At 43.5% G+C, this 18570-nt stretch overlaps 1 protein-coding gene across 1 annotated transcript in view; it reads right to left on the bottom strand.

The window, feature by feature from the left end:
- The window catches only part of LOC126188785 (ankyrin repeat domain-containing protein 12-like), a 127891-nt gene that overhangs the window by 99210 nt on the left and 10111 nt on the right, over window positions 1-18570 (bottom strand). The window contains exon 2 of the mRNA XM_049930398.1: window positions 4212-4335. Coding sequence (XP_049786355.1) covers window positions 4212-4269 — 58 coding nt within the window. The 5' untranslated portion in view covers window positions 4270-4335. The remainder of the gene's footprint in view (window positions 1-4211; window positions 4336-18570) is intronic.

Below are 18570 nucleotides of genomic sequence, written 5' to 3'. Positions count from 1 at the left end.
ACGTGAAACAAAATGGAAATCCTTAGAGTGGCGCCATAGCACTTCTCCTCTGAAGTAGTAGTTCAAAACCGCACTCTCAGGCGGTAGAATCGGGGCGACAGGCTTCTGATGATGATGATGATGATGATGTTTGGTTTGTGGGGCGCTCAACTGCGTGGTTATCAGCGCCCATACAATTACCCAATCTTTGCTCAGTCCAATTTCGCCACTTTCCTGGATGATGATGAAATGATGAGGACAACACAAACACCCAGTCATCTCGAGGCGACAGGCTTCTGAGTCTGAAGTGGTTGTTCTGCTTAATGTCCTTCCTCGCGGTGCAACGATCATCTCTGATGTGTACTGTGCTACCCTGAGAAAATAGGAGAGACGATTTCAGCATGTTCGCCGCCAAAAAAAATGCAAAGGAACTTCTCCTTCAAACGCAAGTCATCACAAAAGCCCGGCATCCTGTAGATGTATTGGAATCCTGAATAAAACCAAACTCCCCTCAGAAAGAAAGGTGTTGCGAGGGGCGTTCAACAGATTTTTTTAAAATTATTATTAAAATAATAATAATAATAATAATAATAAATCTGTTGAACGCCCCTCGCAGTTTGAGCAGTTACGATGAATTACCAGTCATTTGTGTACCCAAGCTTGTAGCACATTCCATGTTAATTTGACGTTTGTTGCGTGTCGCCTTCATCATGTTGCAATTTTAATGGCTAGCAGTATACTTGATGAATGTGCGTATTGTCATGTTCGTTTTAGCGTCACAACAAGCCGATAAAACATCCGTCGGGAATGCGGGCTCTTATCAGGACATCGCTCTCTTAAAATTCATCTAATTCAGTAGCCTTACGCCTACCGTCAACCGCAATACAAGAAAAATGGTGATGAAGTTTTTAACGCTAGAACACTAAAGCGGGGAGGGAATGTTCATTGTTACCAAATCATCGTAAATTTTGCTACTCTATATTTTATTCAAAATAGTTTACGCACTAGTTAGTTACCGTTTAATTTCTCTTTTTCCATCCCATACAGACAGTACTAGACTGGTAGGAACCGCGAATTTGTACCATCTGCAATCGCAAATTTTAAGAGGGTTTAGTAATCTAGGGTTAATCAAGGACTGCTTTCACTGTGCGCGACATATCATTTAAAAGTACTACAGTACTGTACTACATATATCCGTATTGCAAATAAGGTAAATGACACGTTATGCAAAGATGAGTACCATTTCCACTTCCTCTTCGTTGCATCATTGTATTCACGCAAACCTTCAAGTGAAGACGTTTGACTGAAAGACCGATGTGTCGTTTCTGTGTGTTGGTTTACTGCCATCTCCAGCAAATGGAAGATTTACGTCGCCCCGAGTACCAGAACTGTGTGCTACTGCACGAGAGTCAAAGTCAATGTCGTGTTACGTTTTTAACAATGTTATGTTTACATTAATTGTACACTAGGGCACGTGTTTGAACAGGTCTTGAGGAGAGGAAGCGTATTATCGCGTCAAACTTTGTACAAATTGTATATAATATTTAAGTAGTAACCCGTATTGCTTAACCTATTTCGAGAAAATCACAAGAAAAGTTTCACGCGTACAGGTGCGTTGCGTCCCTGAGCACGAGATGGCGGCGGTCATGTGGTTAGCGTTCATACTCCGTAATCGGTGGATCGCTGCATCTAATCCAGCAATGTTTTTTTAGTTCATATTTTTTTCAATACTGTTATTTCAGACATATTACCTTTAAACGGTAACACAATGAAAAGACACGTGTATTTGCATGAACTGCTACTGAATTTCCAATGTTATTTGATTGATTGCTACTTTTTACTTTCACAACAAATACTGTATAACTATCGACAGGGAAAAGACCAAAAGAATAAAGTTTTACTGAAACGAAACGGTATATCTATCCAGATTTCCGAAAGCCCATATGTTATACCCGGAATGCTTTGCACCTGCACGCTTCGCTCCGGAGACACAGGTTTCAAGGACGAGGAACAGGTCTCGAAACCATAGCTAAACATCGATAAATGAAGGTGTAGGCAACTGTACTCAATAACACAATAAGTTACTATATGCCAGAACATGAGGGTAGTGTACAATTAATCGTCGGATGTGCTTTCGACACAACAAGTTGCTGGATCATATTTTTCATGAAGACACGGAAAACGTAACTTAAAACGGCTTCTAATACGTCGAATGTGCAGAGTTTCGATGGAAAAACAAAGCTCATTGAAATTTTGAAAAATTTCTCTTTCTTTCGACAATTTTGATGCATACCATGCGAACGCAACATTTTCGAAAATATCGCTGCCGAAAACTGGCGATTTACGAGTTTGAATTTATTTTAACAGCATCTTCACGAGAAGTAATTTCTCTTTCGTTTTCAACCACATATGAACAAGTTTGAAGGCGCTTGTTGAAGATTTCAACTGCGGTATAGAAATAAAAGCTGGATAATGTCTGTTGTAACACTAGTAATTAGTAAACAGCCATTGACATTGGAAATTCAATAAAAGTTCATGCAAGTACACGTGTCTTTTCATCATATTACCTTACAAATGTAGTCTGTACGAGATGATCAACATCTACGTGATTACTCTGCTAATCAGAATAAAGTGGCTGGCAGAGGGTTCAATGAACCACCTTCATGCTGTCTCTCTACCGTTCCACTCTCGAAAGGCACGCGGGAAAAAGAGCACTTAAATTTTTCTGTGCGAGCCCTGATTTCGCGTGATGATCATTTCTCCCTATGTAGGTGGGTGCCAACAGAATGTTTTCGCAATCGGAGGAGAAAACTGGTGATTGAAATTTCATGAGAAGATCCCGTCGCAACGAAAAACGCCTTTGTTTTAATGAATGCCACTCCAATTCATGTATCATGTCTGTGACACTATCTACCCTATTTCGCGATAATACAAAACGAGCTGCCTTTCTCTGTACTTTTTCGATGTCATCCGTCTGTCCCACCTGATGCGGATCCCACACTGCACAGCAATACTCCAGAATAGGGCGGAAGAGCGTAGTGTAAGCAGTCTCTTTGGTAGACCTGTTGCACCTTCTAAGTGTTCTCCCAATGAATCGCAATCTTTGATTTGCTCTGCCCACAACATTATCTATGTGATCCTTCCAATTTAGATTATTTGTAATTGTATTCCGTAAGTATTTAGATGAATTTACAGCTCTCAGATTTGTGTGACTTATCGCGTAATCGAAATTTAGCGGATTTCTTTTAGTACTCATGTGAATAACTTCGCACTTTTCTTTATTCTGGGTCAACTGCCACTTTTCGCATCATACAGATATCTAAATCATTTTGCAAGTCGATTTGTTCCTCTAATGACTTTACAAGACGGTAAATGACAGCATCATCTGCTAACACTCTAAGACTGCTACTCACATTGTCTCCTATGTCGTTAATATATATCAGGAACAATAGAGGGCCTATAACACTTCCTTGGGGAACGCCGGATATTACTTCTGTTTTCTTGGATGACTTTCCGTCTATTACTACGAACTATGACCTTTCTCACAGGAAATCACGAATCCAGTCGCACAACTGAGGCGATACTCCGTTAAGCACGCAGTTTGGTTAGAAGACGCTTGTGAGGAACGGTGTGCAAAGCCTTCTGGAAATCTAAAAATATGGAATCAATTTGACATGCCGAGTCGATAGATTAGTGCCCTAGTCGATAACACTAGTGTTGAAAATAAATATAAATTAAAAGATGAGCGGGAGTCGATCCAGCGATCCACCGATTACGCGGCTTGAACGCTAACCACATGACCGCCGTCTGCTCGTGTTCAGAGTCGCAACGCACCAGTGGTTCGCCGTACTACGTGCACATTATGTTGTCCTAACTGAAAAATTAAAGTGTACAATGTTATTAGGACAATTGAAAGTGTACAATGTTTGAAGTATATCAGTGATCCCAATGACGTGGCCTGCTCTTGTTAAGTTCCCCAAAAGGTAACCTGGGTGAGCAATGTCCTCTGATAGCTCGACATTTGCTTGATACATTCTTTTTAATTTTGTTTCTGAACGAAACGTTTTTTGGGGGCTCAAAATAAATGGGACACTCAGTGTGTTGTTGCCACCTCTGCTGAAGCTTGATTTCGTGGCCGGACAGAGCGCGCAGCTGAAGGGGGGCAGAGAGGATGGTTAGTACCACGCCTGTGGGACATCCGTGGAGTTGTGTAAGCAGCAGGTGCGGCCTACCTGCGGCCGGGCCGGCCTGCAGCAGCAGCGCGCGCACGTGCGGCTGGGCCACGTCCATGGCGGCCTTGCCGCGCCGGTTGCGCAGCGACGGGTCAGCGCCGCGCTGTAGCAGCAGCCGCACCACCTGCCGACAGAACACACGCGTCACACTAAGCAGCCTCGCTCGCGTCCAGCAACCTGCCAACACGCCCACACCACGCTATGCACCAGAGTTAAGCGATCGCGTCTACCACGTTGAGTACACGTACCGTACGCACAGTTGCATCGCTTCTAAGCGTTCAGCAGCAAGTTGAACTCGGTCCTTACGCCGACGGCTGTACCCCATCCTCTATTCTGTCCTACCGCCCATAATCAGGCAACCATCACACGAAACACTAATGGTCATCTCCTCTCTTAGCCATCTGGTATACTTCCGCCAATAGAAAATTTCCCGAAAGCCCCTTGCAAATGCTCGACGATTCCACTCTCTTTTATTTTCAGAAGTCAAGTAATTTAGCTTCGCCCATTCAGTCCCAAAACTTTTACAACAATACTTGTTATATTGTTTTATCCCTCTGTGTTTCATTGGATTGTGGGGCTAGATTTTGACAGGATTAGGAGATCGCCAAATGCAACCAATAATATAAAAGAAATAAACGATGATACAACTAGCGGAGGCTGGATATGATGCGCTAATGTGCTGCAGCACACTGCACTAAAATTATGCTTTTCCTCTTAGAAATAAACTGCAGTTTATGGCGGGTCATGGCCCATCGAACATAGGCCGGTGTGAGGTGGAGCGTACACCATTAAGTAGTGGTTTTGACCTCGTACGTATGTACTGTTTGTGTTTTCCTCTTCTTTTTCGTTTGTAAATTCATAGCTATGGTGTTCTTTTAATCATTGACGAAGGTCTCTTAGGCACTTGTGGGTTTTATTGTTGTTCTGAAGAAGGTGTAGTTATCTACGCCGAAACCTGGGTTAACACTTAACACAAGTTGTTTTTTTTGCAATCGAGGCGGCTTTTTAGTTAAAGAGCCACACCTGAGTTGCAGATTGCGAAGACACCAGTGCACCGCGTCCTACATAAACAACTTCTTTCTTATGACTCTGCTGTTGCAATGATGGCTGAGACTGAGGAATAAGACTATTTGAAACGTGTCCCTTTCTCAAAGGAGGCCACATTTCATTTGAACAGTGTTATCAACTGACACGATGCTAAGATCTGAGAGTACAAGAACCTCCACGCTGTGTTTGACACCGTCAGAGATTCAGGATACTCCGGACTATATTCCAACAAGAATGAGATTTTCACTCTGCAGCGGAGTGTGCGCTGATATGAAACTTTCTGGCAGATTATAACTGTGTGCCGGACCGAGACTCGAACTCGGGACCTTTGCCTTTCGCGGGCAGAGTGGTTGAGCACTTGCCCGCGAAAGGCAAAGGTCCCGAGTTCGAGTCTCGGTCCGGCACACAGTTTTAATCTGCCAGGAAGTTTTATATTCCAACAAGATGGTACACCATCTAACTGAGGATTAGAAGTTCGTGTCTGTCTGGATACAACATTTCCGGGAAGATGGATCGGGCCTGGTGGTCCAATCAACTGGCCTCCGCGATCACCACACAACACAGCTGGATTTCTTTTTTTAGTGTTATGTCAAGGACCAGGTTCACCAAAAACCAGTGAAAAACATCGCAGCATTACAGCGCAGAATTATGACGTCACAACATCTATCCCTCAAGAAATGTTGACCACCACATGGGTGGAACTGGAATGTCGCCTGGATATCCTTTGGGCAACGACAGGAGCACACGTCGAAATTTGATAAGTGCGCGCGCACACACACACACACACACACACACACACACACACACACACACACACACACCACTTAAATATGTTAGATGTACTTCACGATAAAAGATGTGTGTATGTGTCATTTTTCTTCCTTATGCACTTTGTAATCGGGACTTCTGGGACACTGTATTTTATCAAGAGAGAAGATGACAGTCTATGAACCAGTTAAAAAACAACATGAGCACAATGTGCAAATATAAAATATATTGCATATTTTGAAGTAGAAAAATTTATAAATTTCCTACATGTTACGATTTCGAGAACCGAAGAACACATTTTTCAGTTTATACAAGAAGCCGATGTCTGACTACAATAATTAGTGCCACATCGAATCATCCCGAATGCTATAAACACACGTATATCTTTGTCTATGCAACATAAACTTCTGTGGTTGCGGCTGTTCAACAAGGAATTTGAGAATACGAACAGTAAAACAAATTTCCATCAGATTATAATGATTTTCATATGCACAAGTAAACGTAACTAATACACTAAAACTACAACACACAAAAGTACTAATAACAAGATAAAACGAGCTACTGTACTATGAAATATAATAGAACCACACGAAATAAAATTGAAAGGTTACTCCGAAAAAAACGTTCCGTTTAAAATAAAATTTCAAATTTCGTCATTGATACGGCATAAAAATTATGAACAGATTTATAAGCTCCGTTGTGTACAATATTACATGTGATAACTACGAAAAGTATTATGTACGGCAAACGATAAGAAAAACTCTGAGGATTACAAAGTGTACAGATATGCTACTAACGAGATGTTGGGTTTTGACTTGCAAACTGAAAAACATAACGTTACAAACATCGACAACAATTTAAAAGTTTTGCACGCAATCAACATGGGACATTATCTAGACAAAGCTGAGGCGTTGCAAATTTACACAGTAAACATAACGGAACCGGATAAATTACACAACGGACGGAATGAATTCACCGTGGACGTGTATTTCAGTTTATACGGGCACCTCCTACTATGTAAAGTTACCCGGTAGGCAAAACATGCCTGTTGCTCCGGTGTACCTGTCCTGCTGCTGACGCCTGCGAGGATCGACTGACTACGATGTAAACAGACCAACAGTTGGAAGGAAGCGTCCTCTATTCTAAATTACCCAACTCTGCGTCAGTATTTTATGATTTCGAATACTATTTTAACTGTACAAGAAATAACTATGATATGTCTATTAACGAAGTAATGGAATTTTGGATAGCACGTTAAAGTTCCTCATTTTAACGAAATATTGTAACACATGCAAAGTATTTTATCGCTTTTGTAACCACCACAAGATATCGGTAGTGGATGGATTTTTATTTTATTTTTTGATTCCACTAAATAAAACGTTTCAAAATACTTTTATATCAGTTTTCTTCACCACCGCCCTACATGTGTTACAACCATCAATCTCATCTGCTCCTGCATATTTCACATCGCTCCAGGGTGTCCCAAAGCTCTTTGACCCTGTACGCTGCAGACGTTCCCAACCGCCTCCCCCCCCCCCCCAACTCCCTCCTGCAACATGCTGACGACATCACCCACCTAGTCGCTCACCACACACTCCAACTCCCCCATGCCTCCCACCAACGCCACCTGAATCTCCTTTACGAGTGGCGTAGTACATGGAAAAATCCATAGAAAAGTCATCATGTTTGGTCGCACCGCTCGGCGTATACATCGTCCACATTTCCAGCTCTCTGTCTACAGCCATCCTATCACTCTGACTAACACCGTAAAGTATTTAGGACTAATCTTCGACAGAAAACTAACATGGGATGCTCACCATCTTATCGTCAAACAAGAAAGCCTGAAACCGACAAAAACTACTGAAAGGACGCAAATGGGATATACGTCCTTCCACTATTAGCTCCACCCATAAATCGCTTATCTGCCCCATCCTCACCTACACCAACGTTGCCTTGATCTCCGCTTCCCCTAAACTCTAGAAGTTCCTTGCAGTCCCGGAAAGACACGTAGTCCGTCTCGTCTTCTGCATCTGCCTACCTTCACCAGCTCAATTCTATACCGATTCATCCACTTCCCACACCTTCTTCTCTTCCTAGAGTACCTCCAGGTCCAGTTTACTAGTCACAAAACCCAGCCCAGGCACCCAATATCCCACTCACTAATCACCCATACAGTTACACTGCTGCTCCAGTTTAAAACATATACCACCTACCCTGCACCTTCAACTCACTATCCACCCTCTTCCGATGGAATTTCAACCAACTCTCAATCCCCAATGATGAAATCAATCCCGAGATATACATTGCTTTCCCCCACCTTTTATCTTTCTCCCTCCTCCTTGCTGACTTTTAATCGCTAGCTTCACTTTCACAGAGTCCTATAATCATATCTATGATCCCACTTATGTCACGTCCATGATCATTTTCATGCATCACCAGCATCACAATTACACCATAGCATCATTCACAGTAAGTGAGTACAGTTTAACTGTGACATAAAAATCATTGATATTGTCCACCAATGTAGTTTTTTTGACAAACTCGTCATCAATTTTTATGTAAAAATTGTAAATATTGTCCACGGCCGTGTATTTTAAAAAAAATCATCATTTATTGTTTTTATGTATTTTAAAACATCTGTCCAATTTGTATAGCCTGTGGCTGAAGAGCGTATTTATCCACTGCCTGCCCACCCCTTGGAGGAGAACTCAAATAACAATAACGAAAGAAAAGCTATTTTACGTCAGTTTCCTTCATCAACGTCCTATACGCCGTTACAATAACCACCTCTGTTCCTGCCTATTTCACCACACTGCAAGTGTATTTACGCCATGTACAGTGCAGGCATTCGCAAACCACCGCCTACCCCTGCAGTATGGTGAGAACACTGTCTACCTATTCACAGACCATAACCTCCAACTCACCCAAGCCACCCTCCAGCACCATTTCAATCTCCTAGTCGAGTTGTACAATACGTGGAAAATTCAAGTAAGTCCACAGAAAAGGTAAGCCACCATCTTTGATCTCACCACTCAGTGTTTCTGTGGTCCAGATTTCCACCTCTCCATCTACAACGAACCCATCCCTCTGACTAACACAGCAAAGGACTGGTGGTGCTGTAGTTTAGCTAGATATGCTTAACAGATTTTTGCAATTGATGTTACTGTTGAATAGCACGAAACGAAACAAAAATAAGTTCCTAAGATGAGAAAAGGCAGCACGCAAGGATCTATGGGGGGACCTCAAACGGTTCAAATGGCTCTGAGCACTATGGGACTCAACTGCTGTGGTCATCAGTCCTCTAGAACTTAGAACTACTTAAACCTAACTAACCTAAGGACATCACACACACCCATGCCCGAGGCAGGATTCGAACCTGCGACCGTAGCAGTCGCGCGGTTCCGGACTGCGCGCCTAGAACCACGAGACCACCGCGGCCGGCATGGGGGGACCTATCTTCTGGGACCTAATTATGAACGCCTTCTGTTTCTCTTTCACGGGGAGAACACTGTCTATGGGGTAGTGAGGTATGAAAACGAAGTCCTGGTCGTGGAATCTGCAAACTCTTGGACAAAACTGGAGAAAGGGCTGTTGGTGCACTCTAACAGATACGGCGGTGGTGTTCAAATAATAAACCAGCAGTTGTTGTTGTTGGGGTCTTCAGTCCTGAGACTGGTTTGTTGCAGCTCTCCAAGCTACTCTATGCTGTGCAAGCTTCTTCATCTCCCAGTACTTATTGCAACCTACATCCTTCTGAATCTGCTTAGTGTATTCATCTCTTGGTCTCCCTCTACGATTTTTGCCCTCCACGCTGCCCTCCAATGCTAAATTTGTGATCCCTTGATGCCTCAGAACATGCCCTGCCAACCGGTCCCTTCTTCTTGTCAAGTTGTGCCACAAACGCCTCTTCTCCCCTATTCTATTCAAAACCTCCTCATTAGCTACATGATCTACCCATCCAATCTTCAGCATAAGCACCACATAAAACTAGTTATATACTACTCAAAAACCAACTATCTCAGACAAGAAACGCCACAGTTAAAATCAATAACACAGCCATATCACACAGCAAGGTCAGCAGATATTTCTTTCTTCCTTGGGCTTGTCCCGCTCCAACGCGGGGTCAGCTTTGTTATAATTGATTTGGCAGTGTTAATTGCGGAGGGGGGCCGGATGCCTTTCCTGCCGCCACCTGGAACCCCCCAGGACAGAAGTAGTGTACCCCAGCTGTCCGCGTCTAGTATAAGGCATGAAATAGTGCGAACGTTTTCAAATGTCTGCGAGTCGTGTAACTGAAGCAGAACCTGGGGATCAGCCCGGTATTCACCTAGCGGGATGTGGAAAACCGCCTAAAAACCACATCCAGGCTGGCCGGCATACCTGCCCTCGTCGTTAATCTGCCGGGCGGATTCGTCCCGGTGCCAGCGCGTCTACCCGAGTCCAAGAAGCAGCGCATTAGCGCTCTCGGCTACCCTGGCGGGTCAAGATCAGCAGATATATGAGTGTCCAATTGAATGAGAGGAGGAAATTTATGACACACACATTAAGCTATCCACAGAATTAGCAGTTAAAATTAAGCACAAGTTTGAGTGTACCGTTGTCTGGGCGTATCGGTTACGATTCGAGACCTGTGGATCCATTCTTAGACAAGTGCAGAGGAGTGTACACCACACGCTCACTGAGGCCTTCGGTGCAGCACTCAAGTCTACACTGGTATTACTGGGTACCTGTCCCATCGATGTTCAAGTACGATACGGAAACGCATGCCACTGGTTAAATCGAGGCAGACTTGACAGGGCGCAATCGATTACAGAGGTAAATATCAATAATAAAATTAATAAAATCCAACTCTGGGCCTGGTGTACAGATAGACAGCAGCATGAATGGGACGATAGGATCGACCGTAGACGTGTCCCATGAGTCAAATAGAACTACGGTCGCTCCTTGTTGACCCGACTACGAGAATGGAGCACTTCACTACTAGAGATGCGCCTTCTCTGTCCATGTATACAGTAAACAGACGGCAACAACACTGCGACTGAGGAGAAACAGGTAGCCTGAATACGTAGTGTTTAACTTAATTTACACCAAACAGAATGAGGGAACTGACTGAATAACTTGAACTTAGACAGGATTGGTCAAGATAGTGAAGGAAGAACGTTACTTAACTCTGCTGCCAATTAAGTGTGAGGAGCGCTGCAGCATCATTTCCACAATAGAGAACTGAGTGGTACTGATGCCGAAGTATGGGGTCAAGTCTCGGTCGGGCACACAGTTTTAATCTGCCAGGAAGTTTCATATCAGCGCACACTCCGCTGGAGAGTGAAAATCTCATTTTGGAAACATCCTTCAGGCTGTGGCTAAGCCATGTCTCCGCAATATCCTTTCTTTCACGAGTGCTAGTTCTGCAAGGTTCGCAGGAGAGCTTCTGTAAAGTTTGGAAGGTAGGAGACGAGGTACTGGCAGAAGTAAAGCTGTGAGTACCGGGCGTGAGTCGTGCTTCGGTAGCTCAGTTGGTAGAGCACTTGCCCGCGAAAGGCAAAGGTCCCGAGTTCGAGTCTCGGTCGGGCACACAGTTTTAATCTGCCAGGAAGTTTCATATCAGCGCACACTCCGCTGGAGAGTGAAAATCTCATTCTGAATGCTGATCTTGTTTTGGAGTAAGCGTTCATCAAACAATGGGATGGATAGCAGTTTGCTTTCAGCTTTGTATGCTTTTTTTTTGCATTCTCATTCACTTGCTTCATTCTGACTATTTCTCTCTCACACTGTATATTCTAAGCACCTCTCTCGACCTACAAGCAGGGCTCTTTTGTTTGAACTACCTACCATCCGCTCCCTTCCCGCCACTGCCATCCCGTATCGCCATACATCGTTTTCTCTAAGTCGCATTACTTATACTCGTACTTGCTCTTTCGTCCACTGCATTACGTACACTGGTTGGTATGAAAGACCTTTCGAATAAAGTGATGAGTTTGAAATGTCTTACTTTTTGTAGTGCATTTGGAGGGAATGCTTACCACCATATATTATTCCTACTCTTTGGATGTGCAAACAATCCACAGAGACGACCGCGCCACGTCAAAATTTTCTCATGCCTGCCCTTGTGACCTTCTCAGATTTCAGCCAGATATTTCTCTACAGTATATCTACATGACACACTGGATTTACTTGTGAATATAAACGCTCCGATCGGAAGAACGAATCGAAAGAGGTGGCGTTGTGGTAAAACGTTGGATTACAGATGGTCTATGACAACAGCAGTCATCCTTTAAGGGACCAATCGCTTCGTAGATTGCACGTGTGTGGGTAAATCGCAGCGATCGGTCGTTGATCGCTGGTCGCATGGAAATCCCAGGTAATCTGGTGGATCGCATGCGATTTATGCTGCCTGGCTGGTTAGCAGCTGTGTGTGGCAGTGTGGCAGCGAATCGTTTATTTATCAAACGTGGTTGTGCGGTTTTGTTTCGTAGTTGGGTAAGAAATTTACGTTAGAATGTATACTTGTCCAGTGACCACGAACTACTGTGAGAACTGAAGTGGAAAGCGTAGTTGCGATTTGTGTTAAGAAGTAATACAAAGTGCACCATACGGTTTTGTAATGATTAGCATTTTGAAGTTTGTAACATAGAAGTAGAATTGATACGAAGTTAACAGTAATAGTAGCGATACAATTACCTATCTAATTATTTTGAGCTATTTATAAAATAATTTTATTCATTATTGTGGTTTTTAACTTTTAAATGGAATGACACACGTACCTATTGTAACGTTAAAAGAACATCGTAATTTAAATGTTAAGAGCAAATCTATTATACAGTTATACTTAGCCCGCATCTCGTGGTCGTGCGGTAGCGTTCTCGCTTCCCACGCCCGGGTTCCCGGGTTCGATTCCCGGCGGGGTTAGGGATTTTCTCTGCCTCGTGATGGCTGGGTGTTGTGTGCTGTCCTTAGGTTAGTTAGGTTTAAGTAGTTCTAAGTTCTAGGGGACTGATGACCATAGATGTTAAGTCCCATAGTGCTCAGAGCCATTTGAACCATTTGAACAGTTATACTTAAGCTCCTTGTCATTTCATATAATCCAGTTACCCTTCATATAATTTATACACTACTGGCCATTAAAACTGCTACACCAAGAAGAAATGCAGATGATAAACGGGTATTCATTGGACAAATACATTATACTAGAATTGACATGTGATTAAATTTTCACGCAATTTGGTGCTTAGATCCTGAAAAATCAGTACCCAGAACAACCACCTCTGGCCACAATAACGGCCTTGATACGCCTGGGCACTGAGTCAAACAGAGCTTGGATGGCGTGTACAGGTACAGCTGCCCATGCAGCTTCAACACGATACCGCAGTTCATCAAGAGTAATGACTGGCGTATTCTGACGAGCCAGTTGCTCGGCCACCATTGCCAGACGTTTTCAATCGGTGAGAGATCTGGAGAGTGTGCTGGCCAGGGCAGCAGTCGAACATTTTCTGTATCCAGTAAGGCCCGTACAGGACCTGCAACATGCGGTCGTGCATTATCCTGCTGAAATGTAGGATTTCGCAGGGATCGAATGAAGGGTAGAGCCACGGGACGTAACACATCTGAAATGTAACGTCCACTGTTGAAAGTTCCGTCAATTCGAACAAGAGGTGACCGAGACGTGCAACCAATGGCACCCCATACCATCACGCCAGATGATACGCCAATATGGCGATGACGAATACACGCTTCAAATGTGCGTTCACCGCGATGTCGACAAACACGGATGCGACCATCATGATGCTGTAAACAGAACCTGTATTCAACTGAAAAAAATGACGTTCTGCCATTCGTGCACCCAGGTCCGTCGTTGAGTACACCATCGCAGGCGTTCCTGTCTGTGATGCAGCGTCAAGGGTAACCGCAGCCACTGTCTCCGAGCTCATAGTCCATGCTGCTGCAAATGTCGTCGAACTGTTCGTGCAGATGGTTGTTGTCTTGCAAACGTCCCCATCTGTTGACTCAGGGATCGAGACGTAGCTGCACGATCCGTTGCAGCCATGCGGATAAGATGCCTGTCATCTCGACATATAAGGCTGAAAGGAGAGAAGCTGAAAGAAATACAAGACTTTGTCTACTTGGGAAGCAGAATAACATCAGATGGTCGTAGTAGGAAAGATGTAATAAGTAGAATAAATCAGGCAAAGATTGCATTCTATAAAAGGAAAGGACTCCTCACATCAAATATGATAAGTCTGTCGTTAAGGAAGCGGTTAATAAAGACCTTTGTTGAGAGTGTGCTTCTCTACGGCAGCGAAACCTGGACACTTGGAGAGGACGAAAGAAGAAGGATTGAAGGATTCGAAATGTCTGCGAAGGATGTTAAAAATTCCATGGACGGCCAGGATGACAAATGAAGAAGCCCTGCAGAGAGCGGAGGAAGTTCCAGTTCTTTGGAAGACGATCAAGAAGAGGAGAGATATATGGATGGGACACATTCTGAGACATGAAAGTCTTCTCCACACTCTAACGGAAGGCCTTGTGGAGGACAAAAGGGCAAGAGGCAGACCTAGAAGAAAGTACATAAGCCAGATAATGCAGGACCTAGGATGCGGAAGTTTCACGGAATTGAAGAGGCTGGCCGACAATCGCACTGAATGGAGAGCTGCTACAAATCAATCTTAGGATTGGCAACTTAAGAAGAAGATCTCGACTGCTAGTGATCCGAGGGCGTTGGGATCCAGCACGGCGTTCCGTATTACCTCCTGAACCCACCGATTCCATATTCTGCTAACAGTCATTGGATCTCGACCAAAGCGAACAGCAATGTAGCGATAGATCGCAATCGCGATAAGCTACAATCCGACCTATATCAAAGTCGAAAACGTGATGGTACGCATTTCTCCTCCTTACACGAGGCATCACAACAACTTTTCACCAGGCAACGCCGGCCAACTGCTGTTTGTGTATGAGAAATCGTTTGGAAACTTTCCTCGTGTCAGCACGTTGTAGGTGTCACCACCGGCGCCAACCTTGTGTGAATGCTCTGAAAAGCTAATCGTTTGCGTATCACAGCATCTTCTTCCTGTCGATTAAATTTCGCGTCTGTAGCACGTCATCTTCGTGGTGTAGCAATTTTAATGGTCAGTAGTGTAATAAGAGTTAGTGGTAATCAGTAGTGCAGCTACTGACAACATCTCTACGGACACATCGAGTAAATTGTGTCTTCTTCTTCTCACGGTATTACAACCCTGTGTGGGTTTTAGCCTCATCAACACGTTTCTTCCATTCTGCCCTCTCCAGCGCCGTTCTCCGCCATCCTCGGAAACTGAGAGATTTTTCTTCCACATCATCTATCCACCGTTTTCGTGGCCTTCCTCTCTTCTTCCGGTTGGCCTCCATTCAAAAATCTTTTTAGTTGTTCCAGTATCGATCCTGAGAACATGCTCAAGCCAGGCTAGTCTACTACTTTTTATAATTCTTACGATGTCAGCTCCTTGTATGAGGCGGTCCAGCTCAGTATTCGTTATGGATGTCCAGAAACCACTGTTATCCTGAACTGCTCCATAGATCTTACGCAGCACTCTACGTTCAAATATCCTGAGCTGTTGCTCATCAACGCTCGTTAGCCTCCATGTTTCGCATCCGTAGGTTACAACTGGCCCGATCATGACCTTATATAGATGCAGCTTCACCTGCCTATTTAATAACCTAGGGGCCAACAATGTATCAAACGTGTGGATGCATCTATTACCACTTAGGATGCGTAGTTTTATTTCAGTTCATACGAAATTTGTGCTGTTAATATTAGAACCCAAATAGTCAAAGTTCTGCACATGTTCAAAACTGATACCGTTTGCTGATAATCTATCCAAGTTGTTTCATTTATCGAAAGGCCTCTAGGTCCTGTGGCTTCTTTCAGCTCACATATTGTCCTCTCTAGTGATACCCTTCTGCTACTAATAATTGCTACATCATCGGCATATGCGTATATCCGAGTCGACTTTGTGCCTATGTAACCAGATATCGGAAGCTTCCGCATGGCTGCTTCGAGAGTCAAATTGAAAAGCATTGTAGAGAGTGCGTCGCCTTGTCTGTCTTCTTTACTAATGCTAAACCAGTTGCCCAGTTCTCCATCCACTCGCACTGCAGCCTTGGAACCAGCCAATGTTGCTTGAATAAGTGAGACATACTTCGATGGTATACCAAGCGGCACCAAATCATTTACCATTTGTGTTCTATCTAGACTATCAAAGGCCTGCTTGACGTCTACGTAGAGGTTATGATGTTCGATGTTATACTCATATGCCTTTTCATGTACCTCCACACAAATATCTGGTCTGTTGTTGATCTATTAGGCCGTATACACACTGATGCTTACCCAGAATCTCTTCTGCATATGGTGCTAACCTGTTGTAGATAACACTAGAGAAGATCTTATAGCCGGCCGGGGTGGCCGAGCTGTTCTAGGCGCTACAGTCTGGAACCGCGCGACCGCTACGGTCGCAGGTTCGAATCCTGCCTCGGGCATGGATGTGTGTGATGTCCTTAGGTTAATTAGGTTTAAGTAGTTCTAACAAGTAAGTTCTAGGGGACTGATGACCTTAGAAGTTAAGTCCCTTAGTGCTCAGAGCCATTTGAACCATTTGAAGGTCTTATAGGTTACATTCAGCAGGGTAATTCCTAGGTAATTTGAATAGCATGTCTTGTCTCCTTTCTCGTATATTGGTTGAATTACACCTAATGTCCATTCTTCTGGGATTCTTTCCTGATTCCATATCAACTTAATAAGTTTGTTGATCCGCTTATGAAGAAGCGTTCCCCCTTTTTTTAGCAGTTCTGCAGTTATTTCATCAGATCCTGGTGCTTTGTAAGTTTTTAAACAATGCACTACCTTCCGTACTTCCTCTAATGTTGGTTCCTCTATTTCTCCATCTACGGTATAATAGAGTGGCTGCTCATTTCTGGTAGGTTTGCCCTCCAAAATTCCCTTGAAATATTCGCTCCATCTATCCAGAACATCTTGTTTACCTGTCAGTAAATTTCCCTCTTTGTCCTTACAAACTGTTATTTTTGGTCTATGTCCCCGATTTCCTTCTTTAATTTTCTTGTAGAATTTTCTGCTTTCATTCCTTTGGTAGTGCTCTTCCATCTCCTCTCTCTTTCTCTTCGTGACTTCCCTTTTTTTTCCTCCTGCATACCCTATTCTCTTTTCATTACATAATGCCTGGTTTGATCTAATATTTCGCTGCAAGCATTTCAGCCTTGCTTCCTTTTTCTATTCCACTGTCTGTCTACACTCATCATCCTACCAGTCTTCATTCCTAAGTCTCCTTGCTTCCCCCAGTATTTCATGTGTTGTTGTCCTAATGGCATCTTTAATAAAGTTCCATTCTTTGTCTATACCATCTCCACCATATTTTGTTTGTAGGTCCTGTCTCAATTCGTTCTGGTACTCCTGAGCAGTAGACCTATCTTTCAGCTGTTCTATATTCCATTTGTTTACTCTGATACTACTTCCTCTGGCAGCCATGGTAAGTTTGTCTCATTTTGGCTCCAACTACGTAATGGTCAGAATCAGAATTATCTCCTCAGAAAGTGCGCACATTTTCCGTATAGGATGCCCACCTCTTTGATATCAATACATGGTCTTTTGGTTTGTTTCATTTGTTCCTGATATTTTCCATGCCCCTTTGTAGGTATTTTTCCTTGGCGACTTCCTGCATTCGACTTGTTTGCAGAAGCAAACTAGGCAACCCTCTTACCATTATTATTAGTTTCATCATGCAGACTTGCCTCACCAAACACACTTCTGAATGCCTCTTACTTTCCCAGTTTTGCATTATAGTCGCCAAGAACTATTTTGGAATCATATCTGGGTATTCTGTCACACACCTCCTGTAGTGGATCATAAATGTCCACAGTATCTTCATCTGATTCTTCCGTTGGTGCATATACGTTCACAAAGGTCACATTGTGAAATTTGCCTTTATACGCAGAGTACATATTCTTTCATTATATGGGGTGAAAGCAATAACTGATCGACACATATCCTTGGAGACTATAAACCCAACTCCATACTCCCCTTGTTTTTCGTCTTTTCCTGAATAGTAAAAGGTACATGGAGAATTTCTTCTTATAAATCTCTTCCCTTCCACATGATTTCCTGCAACTTTATGAGAGTGGCCTATGTTTTTGTCTGGATAGCTCAAATAATCGCCGCAGTTCTCAAAGCTAATGCAACATACGGGAGCCTCACGTCACAAAGGTCCATCGTATTGTTATTGTGCTACTGAAAAACCTAGAAAGGCCACTGGAAAAATGCAGAATGATTGTTGGCTAGGAGAGCCCGCATGTTACTAAGGTTCCTTTGACTAAGATGCAGAAGTTTCCTGGCAAGTTCTTACACATCCTCCATACAGTCCCGCTCTTTCCCCACGCGATTTCCATATCTTTTGGAGGACTGAATAAAGACATTCGGACAAAGAGGCGCATGCCTGCGTACAATCATGGTTACGCAAGTAACCGCAAACATCTGTCCATGAAGATCCTGACCGTTTTGTCT

This window comes from Schistocerca cancellata, chromosome 5, assembly GCF_023864275.1.
Source record: "Schistocerca cancellata isolate TAMUIC-IGC-003103 chromosome 5, iqSchCanc2.1, whole genome shotgun sequence".
NCBI classification, from domain to species: Eukaryota; Metazoa; Arthropoda; class Insecta; order Orthoptera; family Acrididae; genus Schistocerca; species Schistocerca cancellata.
Note: the sequence above shows the minus strand (reverse complement) of the source record. Positions and strands in the feature narration are given on the sequence as shown.